General features: G+C 31.9%; 1 protein-coding gene across 3 annotated transcripts in view; it reads left to right on the top strand.

Moving 5' to 3' along the window:
* LOC134541739 (ubiquitin-protein ligase E3B) overlaps positions 1-6,398 on the top strand; it is a 50,458-nt gene extending 44,060 nt beyond the window's left edge. For 2 of the 3 annotated variants that reach the window (XM_063385390.1, XM_063385388.1), the window contains exon 19: positions 495-6,398. In XM_063385390.1, the coding sequence (XP_063241460.1) occupies positions 495-667 (173 nt within the window). In that variant the 3' untranslated portion in view covers positions 668-6,398. Of the gene's footprint in view, positions 1-438 lie in introns of all 3 variants that reach the window. The other variant, XM_063385391.1, reaches the window with a different exon arrangement.
* Positions 6,399-14,712: the final 8,314 nt, after the last annotated feature.

Below are 14,712 nucleotides of genomic sequence, written 5' to 3'. Positions count from 1 at the left end.
AAAAGGAGTGAAATGAAACCTACAATTTAATTGATAAATTTACTTTTATTTGCACTCATTAATTAAAATAATGTTTATTACTTTAACGGAAAGATTATTTTAACTACAACTTTTATACCTGTTTGCCATTTAACTTCTTCCAATCTGTGTTATTCTGATAAGGATAGGACAATGATAGGAAAAGTAGGAAACGAATGGGAGTGTTTCAAGTTTAATGTGCCTCGAAAAAGTAAAATCGATGGTTGTTCCAATCGTGTGGAAGAGAGATAGATGCGGCGTAAGCGTGCAATGAGCGAAACAGGACAACGTGCGCAACGGGACACTTTGTCGTGCGTGCAGCCGGCGTTCATCGATTTATTGGACGTTGTCACGTGAAAAAGTATTACTTTTTTTCTATCGCTGGCTTGTAGATGTGGTGCCTGCTTCCTAAACATTCAGGGCTTTGGTGGAGGCTTGCTCTGATGCGTGAGTGGATTGTTCCTGGGGCGGAGCAGGCAGCGTGATCCGGGGGTTCTTCACGATCCGCAAGAAGGACCCGCAGAACCGCCTGCCCACCTCCTCCACCTGCTTCAACCTGCTGAAGCTGCCCAACTACCAGAAGAAGGCCACGCTCAGGGAGAAGCTGCGCTACGCCGTCTCCAGCAACACCGGCTTCGAGCTGTCGTAGCGGAGCTGCCCGGTGGCCGGCCCCCGTCCCGGGGAGCTGCCCTCGATCCACGCGCCCATTCAGACAGCGACACCCTCGACCGAACTGTTGCAAACTGAGTTCTCACTTCCATACCTCTTCTAAACACCAGTGGCACAACAAAGGGGGGGGGGGGAATGGTATTTTGCCCCCCCCCCCCCCCCTCTGAAACCTTGAAGTAGGGGCAAACGGGGGCAAAGAAAGTGCTGTGTAATCAATGTTTAGATAATAAAAACTGCTTAAATAGCACCATTTTCCACCTTGAAATACAAATTTTCACTTCCCGGGGGAGGACCCCCGGACCTCCCCCCCCCCTCCCGCTTAAATAGGGGGGATCGATGATTTTTTATAAAAAGTTATATTGCCCCCCCTTTGGAAATTTTGTTGTTGCGCCCCTGCTAAACACTACATCAAAAAAAAAATCACACCTTCATTTCCTGCTAGCCTATATTTTTATTTTAACCATATGAGAATTTATTTATGTATAGATATGATCTGCAGATGTGAGATGATGCGAGGTTTTTTTTTATAGTACACTCTTCGAGATAATGCGAGACTTTTCTACGACAGTCGGCTTCAGTGAAAATTCAGATTTTCGACAGTTGAATTTTGAGATCTTATAAATGGAACATACCCAGGTTCGTGTAACACTGGACTAGTAATCATGTATCAAAATGTTTTTGATAATTATATAAACGTATTTGGCTCTCAAAATATGATTTGCTGAATTACCAGTCAAAGAATCTCTATTTATCTTGAACCGAGTGTAGTGTGTGCTTACTTGAAAAAAGTATTGACAGTGCTCAATAACAAAATATTTCTTGCTCTACTTAGAATTGACTTTGAAATGACTTGCATCTAAAGTTTTTACATCCATCATTATATAGCTGAAACATTTGATCCATTCTTTGTACTATACTATTTAGATAACTAAAGTGCTAGCGAATGTGTTATAACTGCATTTTTAATATAGATTTTTGTAATAGACCTTTTGTGTTTTGGAATATGTTAGTTAAAAAATTAAATGATATGTACTTAGATCTGTTTTATGGTCTTAACTTTTAAAATCACTACATTTAAACCCTTTTAAGAAAATCCCACTAAAAAAAATTTTGTACTAAGAAGTTTAAAAATGTTAGCACATGATCTATTAAAGCATACTGCAGGACCTCTTCTCTTGTAGAGTCGGCCACACAATCTTAGCACAGCGGCTTTGCAACTTACAAGTATGTCGTTTAAAAATTCCAATTAATATCAAAATGTGTAATACATGTGAACCAACTCCAGGTGCTAAGGTAAAAATTAAAGTTAGCAAAAAAATTCTAAATTGATGTTTTGGATTGGGCATTCACTTAAATCAAAAGCTTTTTTTTAACTAACATGATACTCTAATTTTATTTCTTATAAAATTTCCTAAAAATTATTTTTTATAGACTGTGAGCTCAACTGTACAATCACCGACCAAAGGTTCTTAGCAATCCTTGTAGAAAGATTTCCAAAATTAATCTAAAGTAAATAATATATATATACTATCCAAGTAAAAGAAATATTACAATATTACAGAATGATTATCTGAATTATTATTATTATTGTTGTTGTTGTTGTTGTTGTTGTTGTTGTTATTATCCTCTTACTGGCGCCAGTGGTAAATAAACAAGTTAGCTCACAAAAGATTTACACCTAAAATTATAATTCAATAATCACCTAAATTACAATAAAAATACAATACAGTATTAAAATTGCATGAACCTTTAACATTCTATTAAAAAATCACCTTGTTTACTGGGGAAGTTGCGTACAATTTTTAACGGCCATTACACTCGGTCGAATGCTTCATTGCTGCAGTTCTCAACCTGACCAATTAATTAAATTGTTCCCGAAAAATCTGTTTATTCGTTGAAGCGAGTCCAAATCACTTTTCCACCTTTGCATAACAAAATGCGTATAACAAATTATTGCAACTGTATGTTAGCAAATTTAGTAACTTTTTCTGTTACACCTGTCCGCATGCGAAGTAAGCTTTCTGCACCAACCGTGTTAAAAATCGTCATCAAAAGAGTACTTACAGTTTTCTTCAATTTCAGCTTTAACACTCGAATTCGGCACTAAATATCGCCAAAGGGCATGGCACTCACAAATAGGTTTTAACACAGTTTAATGTTAAAACCTAACTCTCGCCCACCCGAACAAACTTGATCCGGGCTTTGTTAAAGTCTTAGCACACACGCCACACGCTCAAGTTAAGTCCACTGCGTCCACGGTCGCGCAACAACCCCGATCTGATGACTCCTACGCAGAGCTCTGCTCGCACGCGTCGCCAGACTGTCTCCCAGCACACGAGTCCGCGACAGCACAGCGCCACGGCAAAGATGTGTCTTCCTTGCACTTAGTGAACCAGTGTTGCAAACTGTTGTTTCTAGTCACTGAACCAAGTTTTCCACCTCTCCCCTGCACGCTCCGCAGTATTCATATTTATCATACAATTCTTTTTCTTTCCACAAGATTTAAAATTGATGTAAAAAAATTATTAACAGAAATAAAAATTACATAACTGCATATAAGCCTACCCACAAAAGGAGTTAGCTAAATAATTTAAAAAAGAATGATTTAACTAACTAAATACAATATTTAAAATATAAATTAACCATAGCACATGAATTAAAATTAAATAAAAAAATTATCAAAAGCAGTACTCTGATTATAAAATCATTAATAGTAGTAAATAACTTCTAATTAGGCCAGTGGCTGGCCACAAATATTTGAATTAAAAAAAAAATTCTTCGAAGGCGATTTGAAATTTCAAACATAAAAATTATTATTTAATTATTTGTATTCAATTAAATTTTAAAAAGTTCTCTTTGAATTAAAAAATATTTGATTTTATTTGAAGTATAGTGATACTGTTTCATATCACCTTATGCAACTATCGACTATGAGATCATTGTACAACAGAAATGTGTTACATACCCATTTTTAATATATTAATGTGCCTGTTGCATCAAGCCATACTGTATTCCTATATGTGTACAGTGAACTGCAGGATGGCTAAATTTCAGATTGCAGGACATCCTGTAGTTATTTTGTAGTTGTGTTGTTATATTAATTTTATTTGAATCAGATATACTTTCATTTTGTGTTCAAATTTCATACAAACTAAAAATCTTATACATATTCATAAAGTGGGGTTGAGTGTTGTTAGAATACAAGTACATAATTAAGTACAAAGGTATGTGTTTTTATCTCTGAATCATGTTTTTAGTTCAGATTGTGGTGTACTTATTTAAGAAATAATTTTTCAATTAATTTATTTCCTTTTTTTTCCTCACAAGTATCATTGATATTCCGTAGTTGTAGTGGAGTTTTGAAGATCTTGTATCGAGAACTGTCAATACATTTTTCACATAAGTGTCAAGTATTGAGAAAACAGGTGGAGGTGCATGAGTACTCAAAATTTTGAGTCGAGTTGGGTTTTAAGTACTCGACTCAAGCCTTATATTAAAGTTTGAGTAGTTCACTGTTTGGTCTACGGAAATAATAAAACACTTATAAAACACCACTAACACACCTTGGAGTACCTAATCTAGTATTATATACCTAGTAATTGTGAGACTCCTACAACACAGTTCAGTAGGAAACATGAATAGTTTATGCAGAGCTGATTAAAAAGATATTTGTTAAAATTTAAGTACTTCAGAACTTGACGCTTATATTCTTCCGCTGTTTCATTATTACTAACAAATGTATAGATAGTTAAGTATTGAATTTGATGGCTGATTTTACATAATCTCATACTGCATTTATGATTTTCATTTTTGTTTGGTAGTATTTGCTGTCATTTAGCGCATCGTCGTCATAATTTTGTTAATGTAAATATATAATGCAAACACAAAAAATTATAATTTATATGTAAGCGTCATACTTCAAATTTTTTTAGAATTCACTTCAGTTGCAATTGTTGGTAAACGTTCGTTATCACGTATCCAAGTTTATCCCTTGATCCTGATGGCATGATCCTGCTTACATTTTCTTATGTTTTATTTAGTATGTCAATAGATCCTGGCCAACCGAAAACTTTAATATCACAATTTAATTTATGATCATAATCATTGTTACAGAATTTTTTGACGTACTAAATTAAAACAGCAAGTATTATGTACCACAGGATTAATGTATACAGGATTGTGCCATCAGGATCAAGGGATAACCTTGGATATGTGATATGGAACAATTACCATAAAGAAAAAATGAACAATGGGTGACTAACAAACAGGGATGACGCACCACATGTACCATAAAAGAACTACAGTTACTTTAGAAGCAACATATTTACTACAGATGAAAAATAACTACCACAGATGCACCACAGTTACAGTAAATAACCTTATATTTAAATGTTACGGTTCTGCTACTTTACCTACCAAGCATAAGCACAATATTATCGTACATACACCCTGAATATTCTTGTACTAGGTGTATAGTGCATAGGGCAATATCAAATTTTAATATTTAAAACAGCAATAAAATGATAGTGTCACCACATCGGTGTGAAAAATTGTTTTAATTTTAACGTTAAAAATTAACAGCCTAAATTTAAAGTCTTTAATTGCAATGTAACTGGACAAGCATATTTTAGTTTCCTTGTGCTTCATAATATAATTTGAAAGAGTTACTGTAATTCTATTTTTTTTATTTGTGGGTTTTTGTTTCTTAAAAAAAATTTTTTAAGGAAAAAATCAAATATCTAAATTACATGGAAATATAACATAAAATTATTTTGTAAATCTAAATATTATTGATAGGCATTGTAGGATATTATCCATTTAGTATTATAATAGTGATTTATAAACCATCATGAGATACTATATATAGTGTGCACTTTTGTGCCACTAATCCCTGTTAGTAGAGTTTAAAAAGAAAATGCAAAAATATTTATATTTATAAATAGTTAAACTGACTACTAGATTGATAATACTCAACTTGACTCGACATTAAGAAATGATACTCATGCACCCTAAAAAAACTGGTGTAATTAAGTCTCATAGTTTTAATCCTCATTAACAGTACCTAATGCTAACTTCATTAAATGAAGTATTGTTATACCTAGTCCCACAATTAAGTAGTATTGCAGGTACGTACAGGTTTTGTTTCTTATCACTTTTTTCTCTAGAGTATACATATTTTTGTCAGTGGCTAATTTATTTGAGTACTTAGCTAATTTGTTTGTACAGAACATTAATGGTTCCTTGCTGTAAACTTGCCTCAGTAAAGAGTTCAGTTATTAGGTTAATTCAGATCTTCATGTTTTAAAGTATTAATGAGATATGATTCTTTATAAGATGATAATAAGTTCAATGTAAAAAAAAGTCTAATGTTTAATGTTTTTTATTTTGATATTCCCCTTTTTTTTCCCCTATTAAATACTTATTATGAATCATCAGAATGTTTTTACACTACATATAGGTTAACATTATGTAGCTGTCTTTTGAAGAAGTGTTTAAAGTTTTATTTTACAGGGGGAAAAAATACATATTTAGAATTTTTAGTCATTAATTATTGCACAAATTACTCTGAACAGTTTGTAAAAAAATGTCTACCTAGACCATTGCTAACATTTGTCCTAATGATGGAGTAAGCTGGGTTGTGTATATAATTTGATAATGTTGTGTTAAATACTGTGTTTGCAAAGATATCAGTAAAAAAAAAAAAAATAATGCAGTCACAATTAACTGAAGATGCATGTATCCCATAAAATTGTTAATTTTTTTAGGAGGGAGTTTGGAAACAACATTTTTGCTATTGCAAGGAATTATATAATAACTTTTTTCTGTGACCTGATTTTACAGTTTGCTGCATTTTATGCACTTTTTGCAGTCTCATTAAAATGCTGAAGTAATATAGATTTTCACTTTTTTTTATACTTTGCTGTATATTGTAATACTTTGGCTATTTTTAGTCGAGACAAAATAGACATTCGAGTTTGCATTGATTCCCAACAAGCTGGATTTTTGCACAGGTCTTGAATACGTCATTACTAAATACAAATGATTTGTCAAACGTTCCCATCAATCCTTATGCGTTGTTTTTTATTTGAGGTCAAAAATCACCAATTTCTGTTTTTTGTGTGTATCTCTGAAACGATAAGAGCTACCGTAAAAATGGATCAGATAAAGTTGGTAGATCGCGAAATTCTTTGCAAAAAAGGCATGAATACTTTTTCCCTACAAAGCACCGCTTTCAAGATATTGTGACTTCAGACCGTAGGAATGTTGTATTTTCAATTATATGCACATATTTCCGCACTACGCTATGAGGTAGTGTACTGGACGCTTTTTTTAACGTGTTTTCCCCAGTATTAATACCCCACAATATATTTTGATCAAGGAAATTTGATGGGACAATATTTTATTAATAAAAACGAGTCTGAGCTACCTTCAAGACGGCGTTTTTAAATGAAAGTGTTGAAACTTGGGACACTCTACGCCGAAGATGCTGCACTTTCTTTATTTCAGCCACTTTATCTGCTTCATTGCCACAAAACAAGCAGTATTTTTTTTAAAAAAAAGAAGAGTCATTCCCTTGCGCTCTAGTACGAGGAAGACTTATCCCAAATGTACTGGCTGTTTCCACCTTGCGTTGTCTTTTAGCTGCAGCAATGCTGCTCTTCCGGGTGTACACTTTACGACACTGCTTATGGATTGTTACAGATTGTTTGTCTTTCAAATACTCATCAAACCCATCACTCCTTTCATTACTTGAATCGATCAAAGTTTTCATTCCATGATCAACAACCACAATTTCACCTTCAGTCAAAGATTCACTGCAAATAAAACAAACTTCTGACATTTTTATAAAATTTTGTAACAGCACAGTTTAAAATGAAAATATCATCTACAAACAAGTCTATTCACTACGAAAAACCGTTCAAAACTGAATGGATTTACTACAGTTATGTCCCTTGAAAAAAGCAGGTATATGCCGGTTTCTACCCGAACAATGGAGTGTGGCAAGCAGATGTTGCTCAAGTTCAACAGACCAAATGGAGTTAGGGACAGTTAGTTGACCCACTCAAAATGGTATATTTTCCCTGTATTTGAGTGTGTGTGTCACAAAAACCAATACTCCAATATTTTTTTCTTCAGATGGAAGACCTTATGATGCATACTGGCCGCATATGAGTGCATATTAGTATTTTCGAGGTTTGAAATCGCGATAACTCGAGAATGGTGATTCATAAGGAAAAAAGTATTGATACCTTTTTTGTAGTGAATTTCGCTATGTACAATCTTTGTTTGATTCATTTTTACGGTAGCTCTTATCGTTTCAGAGATACACGTAAAAAAAACAGAAGAAATTGGTGACCTTTGACCTCGAATAAAAAACAACGCACAAGCGGGATCGATGGGGACTTTTAAAAACATTCGTAATGAGGTACAAAAATCCAGCTTGTTGGCAATCAATGCAAACTCAGAATATTTTTTTGTCTATTTTGTCTGGACTATATTACTTATTCATGAAATACAAAGGAATATAAAGTATGTACTCAATAATGTGCATGTTCAATATATTTGCATGCTTTTTTATTATTATTATTTAAAAGTGGTAAACCAGGTTTTAACCTGAAATAAAGAAATAATTTATTTTTAAGAAACCTAATATTTATGTAGGTAGCCATTTCCTCAGGGGCAAGACATGTCTAGCAATGCTTTTAATTACCTGAAGAAAATATATTTTCATCCTTTGGTAAGTATATTATGTATATACCTATATCAATATTTTGTTTCAGATTTTACAGAAGGCAAATTTTTTTTTATGATCCAAATTGATTTTTTTGAAGGGAACAGTTTGTATACAAATAAAAAAAATATATATTTTAATTAACATGGTAAAGTTTTCATAACTGATGACATGAGTAATAATAATGACAAAATTATAAATGCTTAAAGGTCATAAAATATTTTAGTTAAAATTAAATCTGTATAATTCGTTCCACACTTTGTTTGTCTTTATTGAATTTTTATTTTTCGTATGCATAACACTTTCCTTAACAGAAATGTTCATGGCTAGTCTGAGGCCAGAGACATTTATATCCCGATGGAGGATTGTGATGCAATGTTACTCTGTATGTAGTGTATAGAACTCAAGTTTCCCTGTTATACATTGAGTGCAGAGCCCCTTGAAAGTGAATCTTGCAGGTAAAATTAGTGAACAAATCATTTGTGGGAACTGATTTAAATCCATGACTTACAGATATCAACATGATGAAATCAAAGGAATAGCATAGCTGTGCTAGTGAGCATATGAACGTGATCATTATTTACACACAGAACAACAGAATGTGTAAAAATAATACTCTGAGGTAACTTGTAACTTGAGATGATTTTGCAAATTACCTCTCAGTAAATGGATATACATATTGTAGATAAACTTTTTTACTGTATCACTTTTTACAGTAAGTGAATTGTAGGGCACTTGGACTGTGCTGCATGGATAATGTTTGCTATTCAAGATGCTGAATTATGCTAAAATATTATTATTTTTTTGTTGTGTGTTTATTGTAAATATTTATAAGGATGTTTATTACAGAATTCATGTCTATAAACAAGTAAATATGTTTTATCTGCCTGATGTTTCCTAGATGTTAGAAGCGAGGTGTAAGGAAAATATCTGTGATATGTTTTAAGGTATGTAGATCCTAGCACTGAAAAAAAAAGTACCATGTTGTGTGTATGCAGTACATATTTTTGTGACTACCTACTAAAAAAATGTTTCCTTTATAGTAATTGTTTTAATGACGTAAACACACTGATGAGTAAATTTGGCATGGTTTAGTTTGTGAAGTGATTTCTCACAGGAAATAAAGTAAAAAAAATGTGTAATTAATATTTTAATTTGTTTAAACTTCTTCAGACAAAGTGAAAAATTATTGAATAAAACAAAGATTCAAAATTTTTTATATTTACGTTTGTAATTATTGCTGTGAATAAAGAATGATGCCCTCTTTCAGCATGCAATTAAGAAAAAGTTGTGTTAAAGAAACTCTTATATAATGCAAATGTGAGAAAAAGTTAATTTTAGTTGAAAGTGGTTTTTTTCCAGGAACTTTGTTGTATTTCTTTATAAAAAAAATTCTAATTCCAGTTTAAATTACGTCCATTCATTTTTTATCCAGATGAGTAAAAATGTTTGTAGTCATATTAAACAGTAATGTGTGTGATAAATAATATAAATATTAATCCAGATTTTATTGTATTACATGAAAAACCTTGGGTTATCCTAAAATGATAGGGAGATTCACTTCAAAAGATGACTCTCAAAAAAAATTTTTTTTTTCCAGGAAGTGTAATAAAGTTGTAGAAATTAAGCATCATACCTTGGTTTATTTCAACATAAATATGTAATTTTCTTGCACATGGCTTGCATGAGAAAGTTCCATTTTAATTTGCAAATTAATACTTGGTAGTGATAAATTAATTAATTTACACAATGAACTAGGAAAATTATATAAGCAAATTAAAGTCAACAAAAATTTAAAATATGTAATATTTGTTCTATTGAAAATTATTGAAAACTTTGTTAGTCTCATGATACGTAGCCTAATAAGTTTATGATATTTTTTTTAACAAATCCCATCAAGCATATAAACTTAATTTTCAGATTCCCTTGATTCACTTAATATTCACCACAGAACAAACATTAATAAGTTCATTTTAAACCTAATTTCTCATTGGGAATCACTTTGCAACATTTAAACTCATATCTAGGCTCAACTTGAGCAAATTTGTGTTTGCGAGCTTGTATTAGATGTTATTTTTCTAATCATTTAATTGTGAAGTTCTTCTGTGTGTTTTAAATGTTGTGATATGCCGTTTGTGTAGTCCATCTCAGAAGAATGTTTTAGGTAGATTTCCAAGAAAGACTACCTTTGTAGCCGTTGCCATATTGCAACTTCCAGAAAATATTTATATAGTTTTTTGTTTCATGGTGCATGGACACCAAAACCATTGTCAACTCAAAAAATTATATTCAGGATGAGAGTGAATTCGGCTAACAAAATTCAGCTGCAATTTCATCATGACGAATTAAGTTGAAACCTTTATACGACTTGTCGACTTATTGTCTAAAGTTCTCCCCGAGGCTGGTATACGTCTTTGAAGTTGGGGCTGAGCAACTTTATTATTGTAAATAATAAGGAAAGTATTTAAGGTAGAACACTTGAGCATCTGGATTATGTTTAATTGAAAGAAATTCTTCAACCACTGTGAATTTTGTCTCTGTAGCAAAATTATTTCGTTGAAATAATTGGGGGTAGTAACATGTCACAAAAATATGTGAAAAATAATGGTGTTGACACCCAATCATTCCAATGAAAAAATTAAAAAATTTGCTGTGGTTGAAGATGTTTGTTTCATTATTACATATTAATTTCCATACAATATACACTATTAATCAGTTTGTATTTATTATAAAACCTCAAAATATTATTTACAACTTTCGTCTGAAATTATATTTATGCAACCAACCAGTACTGGTAGGAAGGAAAATTACAGGTTTGATAGGACAAACCATTACTACTTGGGTTTGAAGAAAACAGGGTTTGGAATAAAAATAAATTAAAACTTCCGTACTATGTACACTATCGAATACATTCTTATTTATTTTAAATTTATAAATATTAACTAGAACTTTTGTCTAAAGTGATTTTTTATTTAACCAACCATTACTCAAGGGGTGAAAAATAACAAGGTTGAAAAAAAAAATCATAACTTTTTTGGTAGGTATGCTATTAAATCCACTGTAAATTATTGTAAAAATCCTAAACATTATCTAAAATCTTTGTCTGAAACCATTTTTGATGAGACAAACTATTTCTGTAAAAACAGGTATTGAAGTAAAAAAAAATCATAACTTCCTTACCATAAAAATCATTCAAATTTATTTTAAACCATCTTTATATTATAATAAATCTAGGTTCAAAGCAAATTTATTGACCACCTTTTAGTTCAAGGGATGAAAAATAGCATTTGAAGGTGAAACATTTTGCATAACTACCTTAATAGGCATAATATGAATTTGGTTTTAAGCTGTTCAATGCTGGAAGCATTCATTGAAAATAATTCGAATTATTTTTGCTGCATGGAATATGAGAAAAGGTTTAATCAATCATTTTGAAATATTGGAGAACATATATGATATATGTAATGTTCGTGAAATGTTTCAAAAGTTTATAGAAGTTTCCAGAACATTTTCAGAAGGAATAGGTACTTCAAAATCTTCCTATGCCTGTAGGATGTGTCGAAAGGAATTTTTTGTCACCTTGATTCCTGTTATTTAATGATTCCTTTAACATGTTTACTAGCAAACTATAATTATTTATCTTTTGGTCACTAAAGTTAGTTCTATTTCAATCTCTTAATAAAATAAAAGGCTAAAAGTTTTGTAACAATTGGATGTGTAGTACCTTCTTGAATATTACAATCTGTCTAGAAAATAAATTAGCATTTGAATAATTTATGGCACATAAAAATTGTTTAAGTGGTATACAAAATAAAGAATGCTGATTATGACCGCGAAAACTTCTGTTTATACATACAAATAATAACTTTAATCCACCATCTAGGATACAGACCACTTTCAACTGCAATGAAATTATCATTACAAAAAAATGTTTGTACTATTAAATACGTAACATTCATAATAATTTTTTGCGTTAATTTTAAGATATGTTTATTGTCTTAAATTTTGACTAGTTTTACTTTTAAATAATTTGTGGTGCTGTTGAGCATTTGCAGGAATTTTGGAAATATCCTTTCTTCTTTGCCTCACTTGAACTAGTTGTACACTATGCTGAATAAATTATAAAATGCCACCGCAAAGGGGGGTGTTAAGCTCACAATTTGTAATGAGAAGGACTTAAGGCTATGTCTCACATGCCACCTTTATTTTTTTTTATTATCATTAATATTTATTAACAGGAAATCCTTCACCATCAATAGTAATGACAAAAAAATGAAATATAAATATTCATGCAAGACCAAACCTTATAGGTGACCAATCCCAACTAAGTATGTTAAGGAAGAGTTGGGACTCTCACTGCTATTTCCCCTCCTCTCCTGTTCTTTCTATCAGCTGTCAGGGTTCTTCTGGTACTACTAAACCTAAATAGCAGTCCGTAAGCAAGCCAACAAACATGACAAACTTGTTTGTGTTTCGTTGATTTAGTAACTGTCGAGTCCTTTTCTTTCAAAATTTGTGTTTTTTACACAACTTCTCAGAAACTTTTTACTCAGGTCTGTGTCATGTGCACAGAGTTATGTAAATTAAGCAGATTCATTTAGTGTCTGGATGAAATTTACAGTTGTCTGTATCTGCTCTTATTTGCTTTTCAATTAGCGGATTTCTTTTGTAAGAAATGTTTTGTGCTTTTATTGGAGAAGGAAATAATTCACTTTTTCGATAACTAATAATATTTGGCCCATGGTTGTAAGTGGGAATGTTGAAATAATTATGGTCCAATTAGTAGAAATGTTTACAGTCTATTTTGTAACCAAATTAATTTGCAAAAATTCCAGCCCTCTGTTAGACTATGAGTTAGAAGGGAAGAAGGGTATTTCAGAACATTTTGTAAGTAATATTTTGAGTTAACCAATTGTGTTGTGTGTTGCATTATTAGTGAGAGTAGTTAGTAAATTTTGTTAGCCATTCCAGTTCTGCTTAATCTGTAAAGTATATTGCAGTATGTTTGTTTGAACAAGGATTCATCAGCTAGTGTCATTGTGTGTATAGATGTAAAATAGCAGTAATTAATATTTTAAATGTCTGCCGAGTTGATGAATTAATTTATCAAATGTGCTGTTGTACATATCGAAGTATCTTATACCTTGTACATCAATTAATAAACTAGTTAAAATGTATTGCGCAAGGCTATACACCAAATATGTTACCTCCTAGTTGGTAAACCGAAGATCATATAATTTTTATGGTGTAAGGCTATGATATTCACGTGATTATTCTAAATATGTTAACTAATTAGAGCTTGTGAATTTTTAATGAACTGTCTGCACCAATTGGTTTTGTACATAAAAATGTTTTACGGATACAATTGTTTTTATTGTTTACCTTCAGTGTCCAATTCTCAATAATACCCAACCGTGTTTCCTACCATATTGCAGTGATTTATTGATGGAATATATTTTTGAACTCAACAAGCGGTGTAGGCCTGCATCATGTAATTTGTAAATATTTATATTTTTCTCACACAATAATTCTATTAAAACTTTTGAATGACTCTAAACTATATTTATGGGAAAGGACAATGAAAGAAAAAAACAGACATGCCTTGGTTTGTATTTTCATGTGTTATTTACATCTTCAGAGAAGGCATAAAATGAATGTTTAAGTCTGTGAGTAGGTATTATATAGTAGGTAGCCTATTATAGGTATTTAAATTATTTTCAAAATTCTTCTTCATAGTTTTACAGTTTCTGCTCACTCTGTTAACAATCATGGAGTAGAAGTGCTTCATATTGGACTTCGTTCATGTAGTATTCAAAACGTTTGTTTACAAAATTTTAACACTGTAATCTAACATAGTTAATGGTGATTATTTTATGTGTGATATTAGACATGCTTAACAAAATCACCTCAAAAAATGACAAGTTTCTAGGTATGTTACATGTGATGGTGGTTATTGTAAACTACTCGCCACATAATGTACACACCAAACGTCTCGGTGGGTGAAAACTTGTAGTTCGGACGTGTTTCACTGCAGAGAAGAACTTTCAGAGGCAAGCTTCAGTCAGTAATTTTGTAACGGTCTGTAGCCTATACAGCTGAGCCATCGTGAATGTCGTAGACGATGACCGTGCTTTTTCGAGGACTAGCGAGCAGGTTCTTGTAGTACAGATCAGCATTCACATCAAGCCAAGGTCACGTAATTAAATACCGATAAATATTTCAAGAAAAATAGTTTTTGTAATATTTTTTTTGGAGTTCGTTCGTCTGTGTACACAATATCATCAGCATACAGA

This window comes from Bacillus rossius (genome assembly GCF_032445375.1).
Source record: "Bacillus rossius redtenbacheri isolate Brsri chromosome 4 unlocalized genomic scaffold, Brsri_v3 Brsri_v3_scf4_1, whole genome shotgun sequence".
Taxonomy (NCBI): Eukaryota; Metazoa; Arthropoda; class Insecta; order Phasmatodea; family Bacillidae; genus Bacillus; species Bacillus rossius.
The sequence above is the reverse complement of the archived record's forward strand: the minus strand, read 5'-3'. Positions and strand labels throughout refer to the sequence as shown.